Source organism: Nelumbo lutea, chromosome 8, assembly GCF_056320005.1.
Source record: "Nelumbo lutea isolate HS-2025 chromosome 8, American lotus-T2T, whole genome shotgun sequence".
NCBI classification, from domain to species: domain Eukaryota; kingdom Viridiplantae; phylum Streptophyta; class Magnoliopsida; order Proteales; family Nelumbonaceae; genus Nelumbo; species Nelumbo lutea.
This window is the reverse complement of record NC_142691.1, coordinates 13,992,067-14,019,349: the sequence shown is the minus strand read 5'-3', so window position 1 is coordinate 14,019,349 and position 27,283 is coordinate 13,992,067. Positions and strand designations below refer to the sequence as shown.

Genomic DNA, 27,283 nt, shown 5'->3' with positions numbered 1-27,283 from the left:
ACACGTGACCATGTGATGTTTAAAAAAAACTAATGTTGCCCTCGTCCCTTTCCTTTTGACCGGCACCCCTTCCTCCTCTAACCCGTCTCTCTCTCTTCCCTCTATCTTCTTCCAACCGTCTTCGTCACCAGATAAGCGGAATTCTCCAACAACCAAATTGATGGCCCTTCAACAGTAGTTATTTCTTGCGAGAGGTGTTGGTAGTGGCGCTAGAATGCTGAGATTGCCAATATCCGTTTCTGGAGCTGTTTTTTCTCAGCGCCAAGTCGAGGCTTCTGCATCTTCCATTAAGCTTAGGTAGTGTTGATTCCTCCGATTCCCAACTCCTCGTCGATCGATCTCGTGGCGATGTTGTAGATGCTTCTTTAAATCTCCAAATCCCATAATTCCCTCAAAAACCCTACTCGAATGATTCTTCCTGGCTTTCATTAAGCATCGACAACCCGGTTCATCTCAACGATTCTCTGGCCTCATCAGAAGCCTCTCAACGATTCCATCGCCACCGCCAACTACCTCGATTTTTTTTTCATTCACCCATTACCTATTTCGAACTCAGAGCACAAAACAACCAGAGATTTCTTGAGGTTCGTCGTTGGCTCTGATCTGACGACTTCCATTAAGGCTCACTGCCGGCTCTGTTTGGTGTCACGAGCTTGAAGAAGGTGAACAAGGCCGTTACTCTATAGTTCTCTTTCTTGTTTGAAGAACACAAAATGGCAAAAATAAAATGTGAATATGGATTTGAAAGGTATACTCCATATTCTAAAGTGCATTTCAACCTCCAACGGTGCTATGTGAGGCGTGTTTCATAACTCAGTGCAACATTTCGATTGCATCCTCGTAAGCCACTGGGAGGGGGTTTCGGGAGCAAGGTGGTTTTCGATGGAAACGATCAAGGCAAGAAATTGAATGGCCATGTTTGAGCAGAAGTCGTGATAGGTTGTGGAAGCTATGCTGCGGAGGACGAAGCTACAGCCATGGAAGTAAACCATGAGAGGGAGCTTGACGGAGGAGGTGTGAAGAGGGGGTCAGAATATTCTGACGCAAGTTTTGTTGGCGGTGCTATTTTTCTTCTTTGAATTTCAGAACATAGAGGCTTCTATTCAAGGGCTATGGATTCTCTTAATCTCTTCCTCGAGCCAATCAGACGCCAAACCAGCAGCATTTCCACCATCCACTCATTCACTCTTCTGGTTCATGTAGGATCGTTGTCAACACAAAATTTCGGTGCACCGGTGGCTCATGTGGTATCGGTTGGTTGGTTTCCGTCAGTGATGACCACCGCTTTCGAAGGTTGCAGCGGTGGTGACGATGGCTTCGTTGACACTATACCGTGAGCGAAGAAGGTGAAGAGCGAGAGGAGAGAGAATCAGGGATTTAACAAAAGGGTAAAATTGGTATTTCAGATTTTCCGTTAATATTTAACGTCAATGACCATTTTTTCAAACAGTAAGGATAGTATTAGATAATAGCAAAGGTATTGTTAGTCAATTGATTAAACATTAAGGGTAATTTAAAAAATTATATTGACAAAAGAATGAAATGTCAGTTTTACCCTCCTATAAAACCTCATCCATCTTTCTTCGGCATCTCCTTCACGCATTTTGGAATCCGACTTCGGCCCACTCCACCCTACCCTACCCCTCCTCTCTCTCTCTCTTACCCTCTTCTTTTTTTTTTTTTTTTTGCTCTGCCGCCACTTCTCCATTCAACAATCAGAGCGGGCACTTCCTTGTTGTCCGGATTGGTTTCGCTGTTTGGTATTGGTTCTACGGGAATAACAGGGTTGTTGCGGTAAAAGGAGCAGGTTTTGTGTTCCAGTAGCAGATCTGGGACCTGCGAACGAGAGAGATACTTCGTGGACATGGATTTTGCTGGTGAGTTCGAGATCGCGAGGCCAATGGCACACTTCAAAATGGTTCCACTGTCTGGATTGGTTCCGCAGGAACAATGGGGTACCAGGTTTCGTGTTCCAATAGCAGAGCTGGGACCTGCAAGAGAGAGAAAGAGAGGGAGATGTCATGCTTCCTCTTGAACTCTGTAGAAGACTGGGATCTGGAACCACTGTAGAAGGACCCTCTCACATGATGTCCTCAGCCTCCTTAGAGCCCTGGGGTTTTCACTGATATTGTTTTTCCTCTTGAACTCTTTGAACGAAATGGTTCACTATTTAGTTGTCAAAGTCCTCCCCTCTGAGGTGAGTATCTCCAGCAGTGGCATTCACCTCAAAGATACCTTCTTCAATAGTAAGGAGGGAGACATCAATGGTATTGGGTCTCCGAGGTAAGTATCTCAGCCTCCTTACAGAGAGTTCACTCTCTCCCTCTCCTCTTCTCTCTCTCTAGATTTGGGTCCCCAAGGACCAAAAACACCATTGTCTTTATCTAGATGTGTACAGTACCAAGCTTGGGGAACGTAGGTCAAATCCCATTCCAAACTACTGACCCTATAAGAATGTAGGCGTGAACTTGCTGGGGTTGTAAGAAAGAAGTTGTGGTTGGGTTTAGAAGGTTCAGAACGAAGGGGAAGGAGAGGGAGAGAGAGGGGCAAAGAGTAACATGAGGAAGGCAACCCTATGCAATTCTTTCCTCGTCTCTCCATCTGTTTTCTCTAAGACAGTCCCTTCCACTTCCCTTTCCCATAATTCTCATCTTAGTCTGAAGAACCCAATCTGAAATAATGAAGCCTGAAATAAGGAGGGCAAGTTTGAAGGAGGAGAAGGAGAAGGATAATAGGAAGAAAGAGAAAGATGGAGGGAAGAGAGAGAGAGAGAGATCAGAGGAAGAGGTAGGGGTTGCCGGTGGAGAGGAAGAGAACAAGGGTAATATTGGGTTTAAAAATAATTAAGCATCACATGGTGTCATGTGTGTACGGATTTTGATGGAGTATTAACGGATAATGACTGCAAGGATAGAGCTAGTCAATTGTAAAAAAAACTTGGGGGTACCCTAAGACAATAGTTAAACAGTAATGGTAATAGTTTGTCGATTAGCTAAATAGTAGGGGTATTTTAAGAAATTTGCCCTTAACAGTCCGTTTGGTTTGTGTGACTGGGATAGGAAAATAGGAATATTCTTCCCATGTTTGTTTTGAGAGAAACGATGAGATGCAATGAGAACTAGGTTCTCAATTTTTAGGACACGGGGTCTCACCAAATAGGTGCAGCCCCACTGCGACTGGAAACTGCTACAAAAATTTTATCGAATGAGGTAAAGTTGCGTCGTCTTCTTCTCAATCGCCATCCAAACATCTTCTCATTGGCGACATTTCCAACGATCTTTCTCGAAGGTAAGCTTGTATTTGTGTTCCTCTCACGATTTCTACTCTTTTCTATACTATTTTTATCTATTTTCATGAATGAGCTCTCCATGAGATTTTCCCAACGCCTAGAGCCATCTATGGTCATCTAGATCCAAAAACACGCCTGGTCTACCATTGAAGGCGTTTATTTTAACGTCAGAGCTCCAAATCTATCATCTGGTATGTCTTTTTATAGATCTATTGCTTTTTCTAGACCTGCTATGTGCTATATATTTGTTTCAGAATTGTCATTTAGATCTGATTATATTGGTTTCGAATACATTTGTCTGTGTTAAATTTCTTCTGTTTGTAGATTTATTTTAGATCTGTTGTAGATTTGGTCTCAAATACATTCATCTTCTTCTCAATAATGCTCAAACTCATATATGTATTTTTTTTTCTTTTTTTTTTTTTTTGTGTTCCAGGTTATCTCAGGAAACTCAAAGGGTTTTCAAGCTAGGTAATACATCTCAGTCAACCCAAGGAAGGGATTTTCATTTTTTGTAGTGGAGTAGTATATACTTTGGGTATTTCATACTCTGTTGCTTTGAGATGATGAATAGCAGTAGTATATGCTAGTTTGAGCCAATCTGAGTTGGCTTTGAGATGATGATAGCAATAGTATGAATAGCAATAGTATACAACTTGAGTGTTAATCAAACTGATTTCTTTAGAGACAGAGTTGGCTTTTGCGTGATGGAAATATCAATCTTTTTTTTTATGTAAAATTTAAAGCTGAATGGTAAATATCAATCATCTAGGAAGAAGATGAAAAATCAAACCAAGGAATGGTAAAGCTGAATGATTTCATGTCTTCATTCATTCTATAGACTATACAAAATGACCCATTCCATCTGATTGGAGTTGGGGTCCCCTGGTATGATCTATTTATGATCATGACCACTGATTTGATTGTAACACATGGATGGATTGATGAGCATAAACTTCTCAATTAATCAAAATGGTTTTTTTTTTGGAAGCTATATGTAATATACTTATTTTATAAACAGTAAAGAGTGGAAAGCATTCATTTGTTTGGGTGAGTTGTGGTCAAGTTGGCAGTTCAAAGAATTGTGGTGGGCCTCTGGGTTTTGTGTCTGCCTGTAATTGGAGAGTATGGATTTGTCAAATTGTGATGGATCTAATAATCCTGTAAATTTTTTTCAGCAATCAAACACTGGGAAGCAGATTTGGCAGGATAACTGGTCTCAACAACCGAACACAGGTGACAGGATTGAGAAAAAAAAGTTTCCCTTATTAAGTAATTAATAAATAAGTAAATTAAATTAATTAAGGAAATGAAATTAATTAATTAAATTAAATAAACAAAGCTAATTGATCTAAATAAGTAAAATCAAGCTAATTAAGTAGGGTTTTAAAATTTAACCTAAACAAAACTACTTTGGCCATTAGTTTTTAGGTCAATGGTTTAATCGTCCAATTCGAACGGATCAACCTATGATGTTTTGAAATAATAAAAAATGACCCAAAAACCATTTACTTGATCAAACAGTTTAGTGGTTTAACCATCCAAGTCAATGGTTGTTGACTAAGTTTAAAATTACAATTCAACCCAAGAATTGCTCAATTCCATTTTATACTTGGCCCAAAATTTTTCAAAACAAAAATTTTGAATTAATCAACAAATTACTGTCCCAGATGATTGAACGGCTAAATTGTTTGGGGCAAATTTTTTAAAATACCCCTAAGGCTTAGGAAATTGACTAATTATACCCCTATTATTTTAGTATTATCTTAAAGTATCCCTACTATTTCTAACAATTTTCGCATAGCTCCATTCCCGTTAAGTCTCTATCATAAACTGTTTATACTTGACTCCGTGTGTTTGATTTAATGTTATATTATACCCAAAATACCCTTTAATGGTCATAAATGCCCATTTCACTTACACAAAGAGATGAAGACCAAAACATGTGGTAGTCATTCGCAAGAACACTGGGTTTGGTGTAGCATGCACATCAACGAACCGTGTGAATAGATCATTCATCAGTCACCACCATCATCTCTCCAAATTAGAATTTAGAAATCCTTGAGAATCTTTTGGATCCGTTCCAGGGTCACGAACAACACCATCGTGAATAGCCCCTGTTCCAAGGTCATGAACAAAGCATTCAACTTAACGCATTAAAGGAATTACAAAGACAAAATCCTTTTGAAACCAAGCAATCCGTTCTGTTAGAAAGAGACTAGTCGATACTTTACGATGCAATACCCCCACCAGATAGATGTAAACAACCCTTAACAAGTGCTCACTTGATCTTCTTCTTTGGCCTCAGTTGCTTGCTATGACCACATTTCTTCTTTCTGTAATTGACAACACTGGGATGCGGACTACATAGCATTTCCTACAAATCATCTTGTCCTAATTGTATTTCCGATTCAAAGCCATCAAAGAAGGCTTAATAATTCCTCCACAAAGCCCCATAACCATATGCAATGTAGATTATTTCTGGATGTTGTAGTTAGCAAAGGCCTAGCCATGTTTGATCTGCTTTCCAGCGAAGATCATCGTCTTCTTTACTCAAGTAGGCGGTGGTGATGACTATCCTTCCATCATCATCCTCTCTCTCTCTCTCTCTCTCTCTCTCTCTCTTTTCTCCTTTTCCTTTCCATCTTTATTTTCTTCCATTTTTTGGCCATTGTTCATTGTCTTCCAACAAGAACAATGAATCTCAACGGTGATCTTCTCTTAGTCTTCCTTGTTATCACTACCAGCAAGCATTTCTTTGCTTCTTTTTCTTATGCTTTTCTCCCCACCATTCTTTCTTCTCCTTCCCTCTCGATTTCATTCTTCTCTCCCCTTCATCCTCTCTTTTCCCTTATCCTTGTTTTGTCACCACCGCTGCAAATTGCAACAGTGGATTTAAACGCCTCTCTCACTTTCTTCCCCTTTCTCTTATTTCTCTCTCTGGTTCTCCCTTCCTCCCCGATTCCTACCCATCCTTCATATTGCCTAATTAGGGTTGGACCATTTTTGCTTCATGACATCGTAGAGACCTATACACGTGGTGGAGTATTGTATTTGCCATAGGATGGTAGCTGAAACGCCAGAGAAGAGAGCACCAACGCCTTCTGTTTGAACAATCCAAATCCCGACCGAGAGAGGGCCGTGTGAGCAGACCATTCAAGGATGGCAATATTAACGGCAGGATTTCTAAATTCTAATTTGGAGAGAGAGTCCTCACCGTCTCACCATCGGACAAAAGTTGCAACGGTTGTTGTAGGCAACGATGTTTTTCTCCACCCCACGCCTATTGTGTTAAATATAGGGTCAAATAGTAATTTATGATGAGTATTTGGCATCCTTTCTTAATGTAAGGGTAAAAATGACTTTTCGTATGTCTCCATTACAATTTAACGATCGCAATAATTGGATACTTTAAGAGAATATTGAAATATTAGGAATATAGTTAGTGAGTTTTCTAAACGATAGTTTAAGAAATTTGTCCAATTGTTTAATCGGATAAATGGGTTTTGGCTCTTATTTTTTGTTATATTTTATTTTTTATTTTTTAAAACATCATGACTGATCCATTTGGACTAGACTGTTGAACCATTGACCTAGAAACAAGTGGCCAAAGTGGTTCTCTTTTGGGCTGTTTTTTAAAGCCTTGTTTAATTGAGGTGGATCTTCTCCTCACACCTGGATTGGGAATATCTCCCGCATTTATTTGTTATTATTCATGGGAGATGTTCATAATGGACAGTGGATGTGCCTGTGAGGCGCCCATTGGTGAGGAGCAGATCCCGTCACTGCTTAATTGGTCTAATTTATTTATTTAGATTGATTAGTTTTATTTATTTAAATTAATTAATTAACTTTGTTTTTCTAATTAATTTAATTTGCTTATTTAATTATTTAGTTTACTTAATGATCTTAATTAGTGGAATTCATTTAGTTTGCTTAATTAATCTATTTAAATACTTTAAGGTATGAAAGGCAAATTTGAAAAATAAATCAATTTAAAAAAAAATGATCGGGAGGGTTGGGGTAACAATTAATATGAAGAAAAATTTTGAAAAATAAAGTAATTTTGGATGTCCAGCCGGTCGGTTCAATTACCTGAACCGATTTATCCTCTCCTCCTGGAGACGTGCGGGACCCACCGTCACCATGAGCCCATGACTGTTGGAGGTTGCAGAGCTTTCACTTCTATGCGTATCTCTTCCTTCAGCCCTCCAATAAAGCAACCCACCATCGCCTTCTCCGGCCACCCGTGCTCCCTCATCGCCAACTTCTCGAATTCCGTTTAGTACTCTCCCAGGGTACCAGTTTGTTGGCGCCTCATCGTGATCTTCAAAAGCTGTAGGACCAAACCTAATGCAGATGGCCTCCGTGAACTCCGTCCAAGACACCTGAGGGTGCGAACGGCGATACCATTGAAACCAGAGTACCGCCTCCCCCTGTAGGTAGATTTCCGCCACTGAAATTCTCTGGTGACTGGGTATTTCGTGAAAATCAAATACCTCTCCGCCCTATAAAACCACGGGATCGTTGCTAGAGACGGTAGGGAACTCCAGCTTTGGAAAGTTGCAGAGAGGACCCCCAGCCCTTCGGTTGCTCCCTTGACTGGAGCCCTCTTGATCACTGTCCCGGCTACTACCCTTTCTCACTTTCTCCTACTGCGTCGCCATAACCGACAGAGTCTCCTTCACCTCTCTCAAATCCGAAGCCACCTTGTGATAGTTCAGCTGCATCTGCTCCATCCTATCCTCCATTGTAGCCGATCTGGTGAGAGTTATCGGCTACTCACAACTCTACACTGGCTTATGTAATATGCACGTACTGATTATGAGTCCAGCACTCTAATAGCATGTTTGGATCTGATTCTCCTCATGAAAAGTTTTTTTTTTTTTTTCTTACTTTCATTTTCGGGAAGCTGAAAAAATGAAATTGAATTCTGTTATAGTTGGCACAGGGCTTAAATGGAGACAGGAGACTACAAGTAGAGTACTTAATGACATCTACCAAAAGCTGATAAGGATTGTGAATTTGTGACTGTGGATATCTGGAATGATTAATTTCACAGCCCAGGTGATTTATTGATTATAACACATTTTTCGTATCCTTTGTTCTACAGAAAGCACTCGCTCTTGTTCTGCAAGAAAGGAATCCATTTTTAAATTCCTGTTAAGTAATGATTTACTTACCCTTTAATAGTGGGTAGACTTTCAGACTTTTAGGTGTAAATTCATGCACATTGTTTTGATGAAAGCTGCATTTTCTTGTATGCTTAACAAATGGATGTGATAAGAAATAGGTGTGCTAGCCTCATTGTGGGTGGTTGACAATTGTACTCCTTAATCTAACGGTTTAATGAATTTTACCATTTCCAATTAAAAAAAAGAGTTGAGCTACCCTTATAACTATGCAAGTCGGAAGGCATTATCTTCTATGTCTCCTTGTTAAATATGTTCTTACTCCTTGTGGGAAAATACATCATACAAAGTCTGTATTCTACTCAACAGACATTTGTTAACACTTCCTCCAGACCAAATTGTACCCACCAATCCTACATCTTGTCATTAATTCAATTTCCCAAGGTTCTATTATGCCGTACAAGTTGCTTGGTTCTATTCTCCCAGTCCATTTTGGAGTCTGATGCATTGTGAGTAAACACTGAAATTACAAAGAAAAACACAAAAATTCTATCGCAGTCTGACTATGTTACCAGATATAATCTGCAGTTATCTTGCCATTTTACCCAGCTTAAGTTTTCCTGCTCTAGAACGACTGCTAACAAGCTGTCTCCTTGTCTTACCTCTCAGGTGTCTATTACCCTATTTTGTAGTGATGAGCTTGGCCCTAGGCCCAGTTGGTGGAACTCTATCCCTCTGGATTGTGCTCCTTATTTTCCACCTTGAATGAATGATATCTATTCTTTCTAACAAAAAATGTAAATCAGGAGAATCTTCGTAGTTGTAAGATAATACTTTAGGTTTTCCGTTAAGATGAATTAAAAATTATGGAATTCAACCCTAAGTATAGTAGATCATAAATTATGTTTCTCCTTCAAAAGTTAGCAATCTATTTCTTTTCACATGCATTTTACTCAACCGCTTGTGACTCTATTAACAGCTTTAGGTAATGTCAATGAGAAGCTAAACAGAAATGGCAAATGGTATTCCTTATCCATTACACATGGTAGCTTCTGCTGCTGCTATTTTCTTTGGGGGAGTGTTTACTATGTCACTTGCATCTTCTGTAACCATTCGAGCATTACAAGCTACTTCCGAAGCAAAACGGGTAAGCTTATTTATTTATTTAATGCTAGTATCAAGCTTTCTTGCTGATAAAAAAAATGCCACTAATATCAAGCTTTAAAAGTAATGTCATGCCTAGCCAGGATTCCTGAGAAGGATGGAGAATGTTACTTTCTTCTTTGAATTGTTTATCCTTTTTTAAGATGGATACTTTGACTTATTTATCTATATGTTGCAAAGTTCCCAGTGAAGCCTCCTGAAGCAAGGGAGCCTTCTTGCTCTGACAGAGCAATTTACAGGAGCAATGAGAAACCCACTAACAGTTCTATTTCAGCCATTGGAGGAAGATGTGACCCTCACAAACCATTCACAAGATTAAAGATGTCCTGGCCTGGTCATATCTCCACTGCCTAGTTCAATGCTTCATGTAGATAATCAGGAACCTTCCACCTAACAAATTTTTTAGTGGACAAGAAGAGATTACATGTTTCCTGCTCCACCCTTTGTTCAAGGGACAAGTTTCAGCCTAGAAGCCCTGCATATGGCAATGCAAAGACATTTTGGGGCATGCTAAAATTGGGAATTATAAACTTGAACTGTTCAACAGTATATGGTGGGACATCAAATCAATATCTATCATAACATGGCTGAAATAGGTCATCTAGACTCTAGAGAAGAATTTAACCCATTTGGATATTGAGTTCTAGTTCCATCTCCTTAACTTAATTTTCATAGGAAAAGTCAACTGGTTGACAAAGAATTTGGCCAAGTAGACTGAATTTTAGGTTCTACCACACACAAGGGAAATTTTAACCAGCCAATATATAGTTGCCCTCACATATTTTAGATGTAGGATGACTAAATAAAATTTGTGGAGATTGATCCATGTACTGCTAGAGGATAAAAAGAGAATGCAAGAGATTTGAGTTAGTTAGCATCTGGAGTCATTCTTCCAAGTCAATGCACCATTTGAAGTTAATTTTATCCCAAAATAACCTCCCCTCTCTTTGAACCTCCTTTTTCATTTGGATTCTGTTTTCACAACTCTCTACTTTATTGTGCTTAACTATATTTTTCATTTTTGGCTTCTATAGAAAAAAGTCGCAATGCCGTGTGGAGTTTGTAAAGGAAAAGGTTTCTATCCGTGCAAATTATGCAAAGGGAAATCTACAATAGAATGGTCACCTTTATATGATCCTGTTGTCATAAATCCTTGTCTTTGCCCTACATGTGAAGGAAACAGGTCTATACTCCTCCCTTTTTCTCTTCTGGTATATGCTACATGACTTAGGCTTATCACAAATTAAATTTGGTCAAAAACTTGGAAATTTGTCAAGATAGTTGAACTCCATTATGACTCAGATAAAATCAAAGAGGCTTGATGTTATGGGCGCGGAAATAGGATCTCGTCACGGGTCGGTCCACGGGGAAAACCTCCTGTTTTCCCTTGTCCCTTCTTGATGAACCTATCTTGGTGCCTTTGGTGATTTGTTCAAGAGATCATCAACTCTCCTAACTCACTTCTTTTAATTGAATATTCGATATCTTTATTGACTGATAGCAGCTCCTTAAATAGGAGATTACAAGAGTCCTAATCTTAGGGAGTCTCCTTGCTGAATAGGGAGACTTCCAATTCTATCTTGCTAAGGATAAGATAAGCTAATCCTAATCTGATAATAAGATAAACTAATCCTAATCTGATAACAAGATAAACTAATCCAATCTGATAACCTACTAACAAGATAAGATAAGAACAATAGAATAAGATAAGAACAAGCAAAATAAGCTAATCTAATCTAGATAAGGCTGTTGTTGCCGAACTGGGTAGGATGAGCATCACTGAATCCTTGCTACTGCTGGCAGTGGGCCCGGAGCCTGTTGCTGCCGGCGGCGATGGCACATCTTCCCGAGGAAGGCGTCCATAACATTACTCCCCTCCTAGACTACGAGCTTGTCCTCAAGCTCAAAAGCTGGATATGTGGCCTGGGAACTCTGCCAATGGGAGCCATGTGGCTTCGGCCGAAGCTAAATTACACCATTCTACCAAGACTTTAACAGCAGCACCAACAAAGAGCTTAGCTGACTGATGGGGAGCTCAGTACCAGTATCATCAGGAAACAAGTTGCATAAGATGTTGTTCTGAGGTCCTTCTTGAGAGCCATCAATCCCAAATAGGGGGCCCCATGAGCCATAACCATTGTTAATGGCATCCGATATTCCAGCAACAACTCCAACCATTAGATAATCAGTGTCGTAGGAGGAATGAGAAGTGTAGTCCATTTGAAGAGGTACAGTTCCCCAAACTCTGTATCATCTGCAGCCTTTGAAGTTACAGTGAAGTTGGTGTCAACTCCTGCAAGAACTTTAAGAAGGCCTTGGAAGACGGCAAAAAGATGAGCTGAGACACCTCCTATCACCCAGAATTGTTTATTGCACCACCAATCCTAAATGCTAACACCGCTCCATCGGAGCTCAAGCACACCAGTGGCTATGATGGACAGGAAGAGGGCAATGAACCATATGCTAGCAAGATTATTCAGAGTGGGAATGATGAACTTTCCAGTGAGAGGACAGACAGCAGGAATGATGCAGTAGGTAAGCAAAGGAATGGAAGTTAAAGGGTAAACAATGGTGTTAGTATAGGCCAACCTCTCTAACCATTTTAGTTTTCCTCCATAGCCATACCATAGAGGACAATGCCGACTAAGGAATATCTCAACTGATCCAAGAGCCCACCTGAGAACTTGGTGCAGACGATCTGAAAGATTTATAGGAGCTGAACCTTTAAATGCAGCTAGTTTAGGAACACAATACACCGACTTCCATCCTCTGCAGTGCATCTTGAACCCTGTCAATATGTCTTCTGTGACTAAGCCATAAATCCATCCAAGCTCTTTTCCCCATTCAGTTTTCTCTTCATAGCCACAGCTAATAACATGAATAGCCTCCTTAATGAGGGTTGTGTTGTTGGTACCCTCAGGAAGACCACCTTCTTCCATAAGTGTGGAAGCAATGAAGGCAGGTGACTGTCCAAACCTCTTCTAAAAGTTTTTCTGATACATGATAAATGATTTCTCTAGCTCATCGTATCCTTCAAGCCCTTCTTCAATCTCTTCAAGATCAAGGATAGGGGCAGAGCCTTTCTTGGAATAGTCCTTTGCCATCACTTTCGTCTTCTTGCTGTCAAACCCTCCAAACAAACTTCTTTCTCCCTTCTTTGATTTCAACTTTTTCCTTGATCCACCATAACAACAGCAACACCAAGAAGGCCAGCAATCACAAGTCATCTTTGGTCTCTTTTCAAACACTGGTGGGTCATAGCCATGCAATGCTTGCCTGTTCAAGACACAACCAGTTCCAACGTAGACTGGTCCTTGGATCCCATCCAAGCCTTTCTTGTTGATATCAAGGAACACTATATTGCGATTAGCGTATCTATCGTGCCGATCAATACCTTCGAACCTCTGTGGAAACTGGACATAACTTAGCTTCTTTCCAAGCTGAGGATCCATCAGAAAGCACATGGCTTCCCTTACAGCCTTGCTGTAAATCACATAGAGTGGAGGTGGCAGTAATTCTGCTAAATTATGCTGCCTTAATTTCTTTGTATGCAGAACCCCTAGTTGGTGTTGGACAAGCAATGATGCTTTCTTCAGAGATTTTGGGAGACTTGAAAGGAATTTCTTTCAGTGTGCAATGGTCTCCATAAGGCTTTTCTTGTGTTGCTCCAGTTTCTCATGAAGTTTGCAGAGTTCTTTTCGCCGGAAAAGCTCAAAATTAAGCCGCCTTAGCATCAGTCATGTGCACTGTCTTTTGATAGTACAGATCCCTTAATATCTTGAGGGGCTGAATTGAAAAACCCTTCCTCAGGCACAAGTTCAATATCCGGATACTTTGACTTGAAATCTTTGCGCACCTTTATGGCTTTCCCAAAATGAATTTTCTCATACATCAAATTGTGAAGCTGCAATGTAGTGAAATCTACTGGTGCCTTGGCACGTTCTGTTTCTGCTTTAACATGATCCTCTTCTAGCAATATAGAACGATTTACCTTATCCCGGTCATCTGTCCGTTGATTCCGAAAAAACTGCTCGCAGTGATACAGCCAGCCTAAGGGGTCTCCGTTGCCGTTGTACGACGGGAATTCTAGCCTGCTGTACTTGGGGATGACTGTGGCTACCGGGGCGACGACCTGTTGTTCACTGGACGACTCCGTCAAGTCTGGTCAGTGGCTGTTTGTGGTTACAGCCCCTTCTGGATCCCTCTCCTTGTTAGAGAAATACGATTCCAGCAAGCGTCGCAGCTCCCGGACATCGTCTTTGACCTCACGAACCTCCACGCAGGTTTCCACGAGCCTATGCTCCAGTTCGTGGACCTTGGATGATAGCTGCTCCAGATCTCCCATGACGGTAGGCTCTGATACCAAGTTGTTATGGGCCCGGAAATAGGATCTCGTCACGGGTCGGTCCACGGGGAAAACCTCATGTTTTCCCTTGTCCCTTCTTGATGAACCTATCTTGGTGCCTTTGGTGATTTGTTCAAGAGATCACCAACTCTCCTAATTCACTTCTTTTAACTGAATATTCGATATCTTCATTGACTGATAGCAGCTCCTTAAATAGGAGATTACAAAAGTCCTAATCTTAGGGAGTCTCCTTGCTGAATAGGGAGACTTCCAACTCTATCTTGCTAAGGATAAGATAAGCCAATCCTAATCTGATAATAAGATAAACTAATCCTAATCTGATAACAAGATAAATTAATCCAATCTGATAACTTACTAACAAGATAAGATAAGAACAATAGAATAAGATAAGAACAAGCAAAATGAGCTAATCTAATCTAGATAAGGCTGCTGTTGCCGAACTGGGTAGGATGAGCATCACTGAATCCTTGCTGCTGCTGCTGGTGGGCCCGGGGCCTGTTGCTGCCGGCGGCGATGGTACGTCTTCCCGAGGAAGGCGTCCATAACACTTGACTTTCATGAATTGATCCCATACTGAAAACCTCAATCATTAAATGATCTTTCAAGCATTGAAACTCAAAAAGAGGTTGTAGACTGAATTTGATTCTGAGTTTAAAGCCTATGTGCATAATCTTATAGGTTTGTCATGGTTTTACAGGGTGCAACGCTGTCTAAACTGTCTTGGAAAGGGTTACTTCTAATTTAAGAGGTGGAAGTACATTCTTGTACCCTTACATAATACTCCCAGCCTGTAACAAGGACTGCTTATTGCTAATTGTTGCCCCAGCATGCTATATCCGTTTTCATTACTATATTTGTGTTAATACATGCCAGACTGCAATTCTGCAAAATGATTTTTCTTGTTGCATACTACTATAGTTGTTGTAATTGTAGCCTTGTAGGTAGTCTCTTTTATATGATATTATTATCAGTTTATCACTGTTCACAGGGGTGTTTTTACCTCTTTGCCACCACTCTCTTCTGATAGTTTCAGATTTTAATAAAAAGTAGAACCAGTGGAAATACAAAGATAAGCTACCCCAAACAAAAATAGGAGGTACCATCCAAGCCATCCACCGAATAGGGTTCTTCTGGATTGGTCACCTGTTCAATCTTCCATTAATCCATATCTACCCTGTATCCCACCAATGTTTTAAAACGCGGAGGCTTGACGCAAGGAGGTGTAAGCCTCCTTAAGAGGAGGGGGGTTAGGAGGAGGATGAAGAGGAAGAGGGGATCTCATTTTTTCTTTATTTTTAATAAAAATCTTTTAAAACACATCCCACCTTTTATTGGTGTTTCTGTCAGGGCCATAAGTGAAACTGGCCATTTTAATTTTCAATATTTTTATATTAAACTTTCCCAAAAAGAGCTTTGTTCAGGCCTTGTGGCAAGGGTTTGGGGGCTCAAATTTGCCTAAATATATACAAACAGTAAGTGAGGCTCCAAAGTTGATGCCACAACATTCCTTGATTGTTCATCCTTCACTAAATGATTCAATTAGCAGACCAACATGAAATGCTGTCATTTTCCATCTTTTTTTTATCAATATCATTTTACATCATTTCCCTACCTGAGATAGATTAGAAAAGAATAAGGTTATGTGCATTGAAAAAGCATGTCCACGTCTCTTTCTCTGTTTTCCTTCTTCCTATGAACCTGACAGTCATGCAATTGCATTCTTTATGAGAGAAAACTTTGGTGTGACAAATCCCAGTCTGATGAGCTTGCCTGCAATAGAGTCCTTGAATCACTAAAAGACAACATGTCCACAAACTCTCCCTGCTTTTGTGCAAAAACCTGTTTATGTTTTATCCTTTTGTGATTTGAGGGCCACTGGTTCTAGCATTGCTCCTTTAGGAGGTGTTTGGTACTGTGATTAGTAAGTCAGTTGCATTAATGCCACATGGGTGTTAAGATCTCCATAGGCTTTTTCTTTTGGCTGGAAAATGTTCAGTCAATAATTATAATACTCTGCATGGAAATCCATATCAGGTGTATTTGAAGAAATGTCAAATTGACACATTTTCTCCAAGAGGAAACACATTTCCCATTAAACACGTATTTTCCACTGAACAGGATACAAGCATGAAAGATGGAGAGTGCATCAACCCAAAATGCTTCAAGTTGAAACACCAACAGTGCTAAACACAACCTTAGTGATTCATCATCCACTAGAAGAGCTAATACCTTATTTCATCCCTATTAGCCCCCTTCTATTGTCATCCCAAAGAACTAAAAAGTACCCTCCAAGTGATTGTTTAAGATAAGGATCCATTGCTCATCTATAGTCGCATAAAGGTTCTGATGTGAGAACTCACTCCATACAGGAGGTTTCAGGCTCTAAAGACATGATCATTAATGTATGAGTGCATTGTGCAACTATGAGAGGGTAACAAAGGATATTGAACAAATTTGTTGGAGGAAATTTGAGGGGCAGGCTAAGCAATTGCTCCTAGATCAGATCATTGTGATGTGTGATTATGAAGTTATGGACCGGTTGGCTCAGAAGGGCAGGAATAGCGACAGTGAAGTGTTAGAGATCAGCAAATAGAGCAGCTCATGCTGCCGCTCAAAGGGGTTTATCTGAATCTGGTTTTTTTACAGGGTGTATCCCAAGTTGGTTAGAAGCTGTTTTGGGTGAAGACAGCAGGGGTGATAGGCTGTTGCTTCTTGAATTATTGTCCATCATTTCTGAGTGTTTCTCTTCTGTTTTCATGGTCCTGTTGTTAGGTTCTGAGTCTAGTGGTTCGGGTCTTCTGTTTGTTTTGTTGGTTCCGAGTCTTGTGTTGAGTCTGGTGCTGGTTCTTTTCTTTGTTGATTCTGTTTTCTTTGTTTCTATTGTATTGGTTTGGTTTTTTGAAATGAAGAGTCAATTTGGGAAGAGTACAAAATACAAATATTTACAGCGCAAAACCATGGAAACAGTATTTCTAAACCTTGTATTTGCACTCTTCCCAAACTGAGCCAAAAGTCCTTTTAACCCGAAGGGGGGAGGGGGGAAGGTGTGAGCAAACAACGTCAAGTGTGAGCACAACGTACAGAAAAATCTGGCTATCGATATAAGTTGAAACATGGGCCCCGAGATCCACATCAATCCTGATGGTTTTGTTTGGCTGTTTGGCTGTTTGGCTTTAAAAGCTTATCATGGGCTCACAGAGAAGGTTTTATCTTCTCAAACTGAACTTTTTCTGTACTGGATCGAGGAAAAGAATTTCATATCAATCTCTTTGGCGTAAGGCTTTTTGCCCTTAAACTTTTCCATGAAAACGTCCAAATATTCAAATAAATGAGGAAAGTTAAAAACATCCTGCACTGTTTGGGAGCAGTACATGACAGTTACCCCTTGCAGTCCCTTGCTCATCTTCGGCTAAAAAGAATTTTCTGTAGGGGCCGGAAAGGCTTTGACCAATCACAACCTCCGTGAATTTTGATGAAAATCCATGTGTTTGGTATCACTTTTATGATGCCTGTTTGTTGGTTCTTGGTTGTAAGTTTTTTCGGTATCATGGTTTTCCGGTACCATAATTGAAGATAACAGAATATTTTATTAAAAAAAGGAACAAATAGCAGAAGTTGCATGGGCGTCTTGCAATACATGTTGGGAACATCTTTCCATAACGACTACCGAAGATGCTTCCAATGCACGCTGAGATGTGCGTGTGTGGGGCACGCTCTGTCGGGTGCCAATCTGAACTCTAAGTACCAAACTGCTCACAGAAATAGGCAGACATAAGCCTAACAATTCAAGGCCCTCTGCCAACATATTGACACTCCTTAGAACCAATTTGAGTGAGATATTCAAATTGGCACCTACGGATTGATCCATTCTCACCATAGGCCTGAATTGCAATCTGATTATCGGTTCTCATCCAATTGCAATTGCCCTCCACTTCCACATTCCTCAAACCCCCACAGCACCATTAGTTTTAGACTCCTCGTTATTCTTCCAAGCCACCTGTCTGTAAGCAATGCATCTTTCTCTCTCTCTCTCTCCCTCTAAAATGCTTATTGCCAACATCGTTCGCCGCATCATCAGAGACCTTGATTCCGTCGTCCGGTTCACGTGCATGAATGTCAATGCAGTCTCCTCTTCGCGAATCGCGATGGCGTCACAATGGTGACCCGGCCGACACCTGAGAACATTCATGGTATTGGTAGGAAGTGGGACATTTCGATTTATGCATGGGTGGGTGTCCATGCAATGAACCAATCCACCATTGATTCTCATGATCTCATCATGTTTCAACTTTCAACACACCTCGTTAATATATGTGACCGAATTATGGCTTAATTTTTTCAAATTTGGCTGATGAACCTTCCTTCCGGGAAAGTTGACCACGACCGTTTTCTTTACCATCCAAAAAAATTATCCATTAAACAAACCGGATGTCCAGACTCCAGTAGTCAATATGGGTCATGGGTCATGGGTGTGCCCATCATTACTTTCTTCGTTGGTGGTGGTTTTGACGGAGAGAAAGCAAAATAAAACCTTTTTTTTAAGCCGGCCATCATCAGAATTCAGAAGCGGTGTAAATTGTAATCGAGTCGAGTGGAACTTGGGCGCGTCTTATTCGTTTCACTTTCGACTTCAATTCAGTTCTTTTGTAGTCGAGTTTGAGTTTGAGTTGAAGGTAGACGTAGACCCCATAACTTGTACCATGTACTGTATAGCTGCTCAATGACAATTACCTTCTTTAACTTTCATTTCATTTTATTTGTACAAAGTAGACCGCAGAACTTTATATTTTGTATATATTTATATTATATATATTTGTATTTATGTTCCTTGCAGAGCCTGTCCATTAGTGTAAGTTTTCATGGCAATCCGCCAACAAACATCTACCATAACAGTTTTGAAGACCTACCCTGACAGTTTATGACCGTTGGCATAGAGTTTCTTCAAAGAATGAAAATGAGTAACATGGGCCATGGTTATTTTTCATATTGCAGATTACCTCAATTTTTGTGTTATAGGCTTATTTTTTCATTCTAAAAAAATGAAGCCCATGACAAGAATTTTGTAATCAAAGGCTCTAATGTTATTCATTCTCTTGCTTATTCTTGGTCAAAATGAACAACAATTAAAAAAAAAACGAGACCGAAAAGCAACCAATCAAACATGCCCTTTTTTTCTTATTTGTTGAAAATGTAAAAAAGAACTTTTTCTCCACCGAACCAAAAGTACTCTCTCTCTCTCTCTCTCTCTCTCTCTCCACACACCTTCCAATAACCTAAAAAATCTAATATCCTAAAATTTATTCCTAAACAACCTCCCCCACTATCCCCAACTTTCTCTTAAGTTATTTCTAATTTAGTAGAGAGTTTCTCCCCTAAATTATCTCTGATTCTTACTCATCTTCTCCCTCACTTTTTAACTACATCTATCTAAAGAAAGTTTGAATTAAAAAAATTAAGAATTATTTAAATATTCTAACATATAATAACTTTGAAATATTTATTAAAAAGACAAAAAATATAATTTATTTAATATTATTTATATTATTAATAATTACATATTTTTACAAAATTCATCACTAAATTAAGTACAAATAATATAATTATGATTTTCTAGATTATTCAATCTAAATGTTATTCAAATAATAATATATTTTAAATAGTTAAAATAACAAAATTATGTATTAATAATACTATAATTTAATGAATTATTAAATTTAATAAGTAATTAATATTTTAAATTTTAAATAAATAAATAATATTGTAAATAGCCTATTCCATTTATACAATTAATAATTATAGAAAATAACTTTCAAAAAAATATTGTTTATTAATATAATTTTAAAATTTTAATCTTTATTTATTATATATTTATCTATAATAAAATTAATATTTATTGTATTTTAGTAATTATTTATTATTTTTTGTGATAAATATATTTTCAATAATTATGTAAAAATCTATTTTTGTTTTGTTATTTAATAAAAAAATTTCAATAATTATTGGAGTTTAAACTACAGTTATTTAGATTTTTAAATTTAATTTACTGTGTATTTGGCTATACATTTTTAATAATTATTGGAGATTAAACTATTATTCATGGTTGGTTCATTTCAGTTGTACGTTATTTGGCCAACCAAATCGACCTGGTCAAATTGGGGGGTTAGTCACTCAGGTTATATCGATTTGGGTCAATTTTTTGTTTGGTCGATCGGTTCAAAAGATTTAAACTTAAAAAATTAAATTTAAATTAAAAAATACAATGGCATTATTAAAAATTAAATTTATGATATAAACTATTTTAAACTAAGAAATATTGGAATTTTCCACTCTTGTATTAAAAATATATATTTAAAATATAAATATTAATATATATCTATGGTCGAGTCGTTAGATTTTAATTAGTTACAAATGGCCAAAGCGAAATTGATCCAACCTAGTCGAATAGGAAATTGTTGAACTAAAACCGATTATAAATATTATAAATCAAGTTGGTTAATTTCATTAGTTTGATTCAAAATGGCAACGGGGCCGAGTAGGGATGAGGAGTCTCTCTCCATCCCCCATCCCTACGAAAATCCCCATCCACGTCCCCATCTCCATCCCTACTAACGGGGACAAAGTTATCCCCATCCCTGTCTCCACGGGGATCCCCACTCCCCATGATTCTTTATAATGTCAACTATTATGTTTTTGTTTTTGTTTTAATTAAAAAGTAAAAATAAATTAATTAATATTTACAATCATATTATAAAAATTTAAAACATATTCAACCATTAACATATAGATGTATGTGTACATATATATACATATATAAACTAAGTGTGTGTATACATATATTAGTGGGGATCGAGGTCCACATGGGGCAAGGAGTTCTCTGCCCGTCCCCGCACCATCCCCACTAATGGATATGAAAATTTCCCCCCATTGGGGGGGGGGAATCATCCCCATCCCCGTGGGGATCTGCCCTGAATGGGGTGGGGATGGGGATGGGGATGGGGATGGGGAAAACTTTATCCCCATTAATGGGGACAGGGCAGGGATGGGGAGAGCACTCCCCGCCTCGTAGGGACCCTAATCCCCGCCCCGTGGGATCCCCACTACTATATATGTTTATATTATGCATACCTTATATATGTATATATGTACACATACATCTATATATTAATATTTTTGAAAATATGGTTCAATATGTTTGAATCTTTTATAATAGTATTGTAAATTTCAATTATTTTATTTTATTGTTTTAAATAAAATAAAAACAAATAAAAACAAAATGGTTAACATTTTAACAAATCATGGGGAATGGGGATCCTCGTAGGGACGAGGATGGGAATTTTTGTGGGAATGGGGATGGGGAGAGGTTCTCTTTCCCCACCACGTCCCATTGCCATTCTTGTCATTTGGGGCAAATCCCCACAAGGATTAGAGAAATGGAGAAAATTGTCATCCCTAAGTTTGACAAACAACACTATTTAAATTTAATTTTTTTTTTTGTATTTTAAAAGTAGTATATAAAATATAAATGATTATTAATTATTATATAAAATAATTGTATATAAGGATACCAATGGGTCGGGTTAGATGGTAAATCCAGCTTGACCCGACCCTATAGGATTGGGTTAGGGTCAAGTATATTTGGTTTAGGGTCAGGTTAGAGTTTTGATTCTTTAACCCGAGTCAAGTTCGAGTTTTGATTGACCTGCCCCCATAGGGTCATGATACCTTGCACATATATTAAGTATTCTTGCAATTTGTTGACTTCTAACTTTATAGGCTTTATAATTTATTTATATATTGATTTTGATTTTTTTTTTCTTTTTTTTAAATGGAAAAAATAACATCTTAGAATCTATAAAACAATTTTCTTATTTAAATTAATGTATTTTAAATCTTCAAATGTGTTAAAAAATACATTTAAAACTATACAAGTCAAATTGGATGAAAATCGAGTTAAACCCTATATGGTGAGGTTGATTCAAGAATTATGTATTTTTAAGTTGGGTTGGATCAAATTCAGATCGGAGTGTTGGAGAGTTGAGTTAGGATTGACACAAACCCATATTAAATCCAACTCATTAACATAAATCTTGTGAATGCACGGGTTAGCGCTAGTAATATTCCACTACCTTTCAAAATAACTAATATTCCATCAATTCGAATTCAGCCAAATAAATAATATATTCTTATATTTTATATTTTTTTAATCGAATCAAACTCACTAATTAATTTTATTGATTAAATCCGAGTTATAAATAATTAATAAAAAAAACTTACCCTTCGAACTCGATTAACATCCAACTCCATTTGTTGGAATCCATTGGCCACCCCAAAAAGTCCAAAAAAAAGATTTTATTCTCTTGACTGTCCGTTTTGCCCTCACCTCAGGTTTGATTTGTAACCTTTTACCATGTTATTCTTTTTAAATACTTTTCGATGAAGAAGTTATTTTGGTAATTTTAAACTAGGGAAGCCGGCTTTTTTCCCAAAAAAAATATTTACCGCCGACTTAAAATTAAATAAAATTCATAAAGTTTGTTGAGACTCTCACTCCTCAACACCGCATGCGAGAAGCCGAGCCATCCACGTCAGCATAGAGATGCCTTATAAATATACCACATAATTTCTTTTCCCTTCTCTCTTAATACTCTCTCTCCCTCTCCTCTCCTCTCCTCTCTCAAGCGTTGTCGTCTTCTTCTCCTTCCTCAGGGGAAGGAGCCCTAAAAGGAACTACTATCTTCTTCCTTAACCTGCTCGAAGTTGCTTCCGATTGTGTCAACTCAATCCCAGCAAATGAAAGCGATTGCCTTTGACGGACAACGGATCTAATTATCCAATCGTTTCCGGATCATTGAAGGCTCTGGTAAACCCTATGTACAGAATACTTTAGTCCCCGTTTATGGTTTGGATCCGGTGGGATCCAGTGGATTTCTGCTTTCCGTCGGTCGTTCTAGTCTCGGATTGCTTTTTTTCTGGGGTTTGGTGTTGGGTGTTTCCGTTCGTTTCCCGTGTCTGATTAGGGTTTCGTGTTTGAGGATGGTACCTTGTATTGCAAAGGAAGAAATTCGGATCTTGTTGTTGTTTGTGATCGGGGTTTCGCAATTGGTTTGTTGTTTCGAGATGTATGCGATTGGTGTACATGGTTGGGAATTTGATGTACGCCTTTCTTTTCTTTATTTCATATTCTCACTTGGAAAAGGAGAAAGAAAAAACTAAAAAGAAAAGGGAAGCTTCGTTACACGGTTACAGTGTTGTTGATCTTTCAGCCTCTTTAATTTGAGGAACTATATGAAAGCTCCACCCAATAAATATACTTTTGTTAGTTTGACTTTTAAATTTTGAGTCTTCAATTCTTGTTCCACCCACCATCTTCTGTGGATTTTAATTCGTTTTTCTTATAATTGTTTCACTAGTCGTGGATTCACTTCTTCTATTCTCAATCGGGGGGATTTTTTTCTCTCTTGTATTCTCGTATTTACCCCAGACCTCCCTAATATTTTATAAAGATGATGGGTTTTCTCTTTAATTTCCTTTGTATGTTTTAGATTCAAATTGAATGCGATTGTGATGTGTTGGGATATCAGATTCACTTAGTATTATCTGTTTTACTTGTGGTTTTTTGGGCGTTTAGTCTTTAGTAAACGAGTACTTAAAGAACTGCTTTTTTGTGTTGATATGATGTTATAGAAATTCAAGATTTCAATTTGCCGCTGTTGCTGCTGCTTCTTCTGAGATTAAAAGAGTGACATTCTGTATAGTTAGTGTTTGGTGATCGTATCTGAAAGTGGCAGAATGCCGAAGGAGAGAAGAGACCGTTCGCTGTCTTCTGACAGATCTAGGGCTTCTCCTTTTCCTTGCAGCTCTAGTCGCGCCAGGCGGTCTTCATCCAAAAACCATTCGGAGCCCGTGAAAGAATGGGAAGAGGCTAGGTCTTCATCCAAACAGCCGTCGGAATCCTTAGAGGATGTGAAAGAGTGGGAAGAAGCTAGATGCCCTGTCTGCATGGAACATCCCCACAACGCAGTCCTCCTCCTCTGTTCTTCCCATGAGAAGGGATGCCGCCCTTACATGTGTGATACAAGTTATCGCCACTCGAACTGTCTTGACCAGTTCCGCAAGGCATTTTCACAGACTCCATCAGCAGAAGTAACACCTCTTCAATCGAGCACGGCCTCTGGTAGAGTGACCTCGGCTGTTGCTCCAATGGATATACAAGAGCCACCAGGTGGAGAACTTGACCCCGAAGACACCAGTTTGTTCTGCGAGGGCCAATCGAGTACGAATCTTGTGTGCCCACTGTGTCGCGGGAAAATAAACGGGTGGGTTGTTGTGGAGGCTGCTCGCCGGTTCATGAATGCAAAATCTAGGAGTTGCTCGTGTGAGACGTGCGATTTCAGTGGGACGTATACAGACCTCAGGAAGCATGCAAGACTAGTACACCCCCTTGTGCGGCCATCAGAAGCGGACCCCGAGAGACAGCGTGATTGGCGGAGGCTAGAACGGCAAAGGGACCTTGGGGATGTAGTCAGCACGATTCGATCAGCACTTGGAGAGGAGATGGGGATGGGGGATGACGATTTTTTGCCTTTTGGAGGAAGGCTGCTCGTGTTCTTATTCTTCAGCGTCCAGAATGGTTCCAGTGCCGGTAACAGCAGCTGGTCTGGTGCCTCAAGAGCTCGAGGGCAGCCAAGGAGCCGCCGGAGAACAACCCTGTGGGGAGAGAGCTATGATACAGACAATGGGTCTCCAACCGCAGAGGGTGACATCGAGTCATTGGAGAGCGTGTCGCTTCTGTGGCGACGACGACGACGACGGACATCACCAGATAACGAGCCATGAAAGTGAACAGCCTCATTCCTATGTGATTGCATTGCTCGTCAGCTGGTCTGGGTTATATATTCTCTTGTTTCAAAGGTGAGGTGACACCTCACTCGATGCTTTTTACCCCCTGGAATATCCTATTTCCTCTCACGTCGATCGTCGTTTCCTTGTTTGACCGTTTCATGTTTACAAAGTGCAAATTTTTTATTGAATATATGTTGGCATTTCAGGGGAAGGGGGAGGGAGGTCGGGAGGAAGCAATCAAAGCAAACTTTCTCAATTCTCACTTGAGAAGGGGGAGTACGGAGACTGCTCAGCAGAGTGCTGAACTGTTCTGGCTTGAAGGGTTTTAGTGATGTGATATTATAGACAAAAAAGAATAGCAACGGAAATGGAGAAAAAACCGGAATCTCTGAGTTGAAATTTATTTCTTACCATCAATTGTGTTTTTCTTCAAATATTTCATAATCCATTTAGATGTTGGCAAAGGCATTGCCGAATTCTGTTTCTGTTTCTGTTTCTGTTTCTCTCTCACTCTTTTTCTTGTTGCCATTGAAAATGTATGGATTGTTTCTGAGAGGTGGGCATTAACTCTCAGTACTGGACAGTGAGCCCCTTGTCCTATTTAAACGGCATCAGAGGGTGTTTGAGAATAATTGCAACCTGAGTAACTGGGGGGAGGGGAGGGGGGACATTACCAAAAAGCAATGCAGATGTCGTCGTTAACAAATATCAATTGGGATCTTGGGGTCAAAGGCTAAGAGGAAATTGAGGGGAAATTTTGTACTAGTTAAGACATGAGTTTTATCAAGTATTCAAGTTGTAGTCCCAAAGGACAGTTATTGAACAAGTCTCCTGTTGCCAATCCCACAGGTAACAAACTATTAGTTGATAATTAACTATCCCAATCCCACCCCACCATGCATAGTTATGGAATGTTGGGTAACATATGCAGACTAATATCTACATTCTTTTTCCCTACACGATACAACACTTACATTTTGTCAAGGTCTTTTTCCAAAACGTTTTGAACACAGAAAAGGTTCACAAGTTACAACAGACATCCTCATCCAATCGAGATTGTATTAACAGCGTTTTAGCCCGTTACAAACAAGGTTACAAGTTACAAGTATGTTTTTTGGTGGGATGCGTTGTACAGCTGAGAACACACATGAGATGGAATTGAATGTGGCCAGTGGCGACAGAGGACTGGTAATTGCCGTCCAGGGCCTACATAACCTTAGGGAGGGACAACACGCCAACCACCAATAAGGCAATAATATGTTAAAAGGTGTCTTATCATATGGAGTTGTAGAACCTTTGAGTTCTGACCACCGTCCAAAAATGCATATCGTAGAAGCAGTAACTCTTGGACAGACCCAGAGCCACCCAGACAGCGGTTGATGGGGGCCCAGACTCCTTCAATTATTATCGTGGGTATGTAATAAATATAGTATATGGACCCGAGCCAGATGCTCTTGCATATTTGCTACAACATCCTGGACTGCTATGCTTAAATATGCCATTGATATTATATTTCTAACTCCTGCTTGATATTTTAGAGTCACCGAAAGAGCTTTTCTTTTATTACTTCTTCGTAAACATGGAAAGATTTGCAGTTGCAATTCCCTGAAATTTTTACTACTTTCTTGTTCTTTTAACACCCGTCTCCATGTTTGAACGGAAACGAGGATTCTCGCCCCTGATCCTCAGCAGAAAATAAAATAAAATTCGAGTCCTCTCAAGTCTCAACCCATTGATTCTTGATTGATGCAAGCTCCATGTGTTCAGAGAATCCCACCACGGCTTGAGCTCAGTCTTCTCATGGATGTATATGAGGAGTTACACACTTGTGGTCTTTGTAGGCCTAATCCTCGTCATTCGGGTCCCTGCTCCTAACTCGGCTAGTGTAAAAACAAATATCTACGGTGCAAATATATGTATAATGTTATTTTTAATTTGCACTATACAAATTTGTAATTGTACACTTTCCAAGACTCAGTTTGGAGGGTGTATAAATACAAATATGTATGGTGTAAATACATACAAAATACAAAGTTTTACACTCTAAACACTTGTATTTTATACTCCTCCCAAACTGAGACTAATGAACATTTGCTCCTTACTCCTTAGGGAGAGAAACGATACTTCTGAGTTCTGCCGATGGATTAAAAACCATATAGGAACCTTTAACTTCATAATACGTGGCCATGTTTTGCAATGCTGGATATGGAGTCATCCACTCCATTCCTTCAAGGATCACATATGGACTCCTCAATAACCAGGATTGAGAGGACTCATAACGAGTTATTTCGAGCTTACAACAGAGCATTCTGCATTTTGCTTTACTCCCCGTGCCAAAGAAAAGCAAAAAGGAATTCCTCACGGATTGAGGGTATTATAAGAGTAATGGACACTTGGACAGTTTCTTTGAATTGTTGGACCTTTTTTTCCTTGGCATGATCTTTCAACCATGAGCTTGCTGCAGACAGTCATCCAGTTTCTGTGCTTTTT

General features: G+C 39.2%; 2 protein-coding genes and 1 pseudogene across 8 annotated transcripts; 2 read left to right on the top strand and 1 right to left on the bottom strand.

The window, feature by feature from the left end:
* The first annotated feature begins 205 nt into the window (after positions 1–205).
* On the top strand, positions 206–14,936 carry LOC148842861 (plastid transcriptionally active protein). Of its 6 annotated transcripts, none has more exons than XM_088958485.1 (7): positions 206–1,388; positions 3,726–3,760; positions 4,468–4,525; positions 8,232–8,356; positions 9,401–9,568; positions 10,620–10,768; positions 14,649–14,936. In XM_088958485.1, exons 5-7 carry the CDS (start codon positions 9,434–9,436, stop codon positions 14,689–14,691), a joined length of 327 nt encoding a protein of 108 aa, XP_088814611.1. In that variant the 5' UTR covers positions 206–1,388; positions 3,726–3,760; positions 4,468–4,525; positions 8,232–8,356; positions 9,401–9,433; the 3' UTR covers positions 14,692–14,936. The 6 variants fall into 6 exon arrangements, with proteins under 6 accessions (XP_088814611.1, XP_088814612.1, XP_088814609.1 ...); XM_088958486.1 differs by lacking the exon at positions 206–1,388 and adding an exon at positions 1,676–3,480; XM_088958483.1 differs by lacking the exons at positions 206–1,388; positions 3,726–3,760; positions 4,468–4,525 and adding an exon at positions 7,410–8,053 and having other exon boundaries at positions 8,241–8,356.
* Positions 11,566–13,930, bottom strand: LOC148842862 (cellulose synthase A catalytic subunit 4 [UDP-forming] pseudogene; annotated as a pseudogene).
* A 7,647-nt stretch (positions 14,937–22,583) lies between the features above and the next one.
* On the top strand, positions 22,584–25,278 carry LOC148842860 (uncharacterized). Of its 2 annotated transcripts, XR_016103379.1 has the most exons (3): positions 22,584–22,811; positions 23,636–24,862; positions 25,000–25,278. XR_016103379.1 is itself a non-coding variant. In XM_088958480.1 (2 exons), the coding sequence occupies exon 2, from the start codon at positions 23,741–23,743 to the stop codon at positions 24,785–24,787; it is 1,047 nt and encodes a 348-aa protein (XP_088814606.1). In that variant the 5' UTR covers positions 22,671–22,811; positions 23,636–23,740; the 3' UTR covers positions 24,788–24,983. The 2 variants fall into 2 exon arrangements, 1 of the variants encoding a protein (XP_088814606.1); XM_088958480.1 differs by lacking the exon at positions 25,000–25,278 and having other exon boundaries at positions 22,671–22,811; positions 23,636–24,983.
* The last annotated feature ends 2,005 nt before the right edge of the window (positions 25,279–27,283 follow it).

Bases quoted from the DNA above. Each gene is read 5' to 3' on its own strand.
- LOC148842861 (XM_088958485.1), top strand. From the start codon at position 9,434: ATGGCAAATGGTATTCCTTATCCATTACACATGGTAGCTTCTGCTGCT. The intron at 9,569-10,619 runs GTAAGCTTATTT...TGGCTTCTATAG, and splicing joins CTACTTCCGAAGCAAAACGG to AAAAAAGTCGCAATGCCGTG. The intron at 10,769-14,648 runs GTCTATACTCCT...ATGGTTTTACAG, and splicing joins CCTACATGTGAAGGAAACAG to GGTGCAACGCTGTCTAAACT.
- LOC148842860 (XM_088958480.1), top strand. From the start codon at position 23,741: ATGCCGAAGGAGAGAAGAGACCGTTCGCTGTCTTCTGACAGATCTAGG.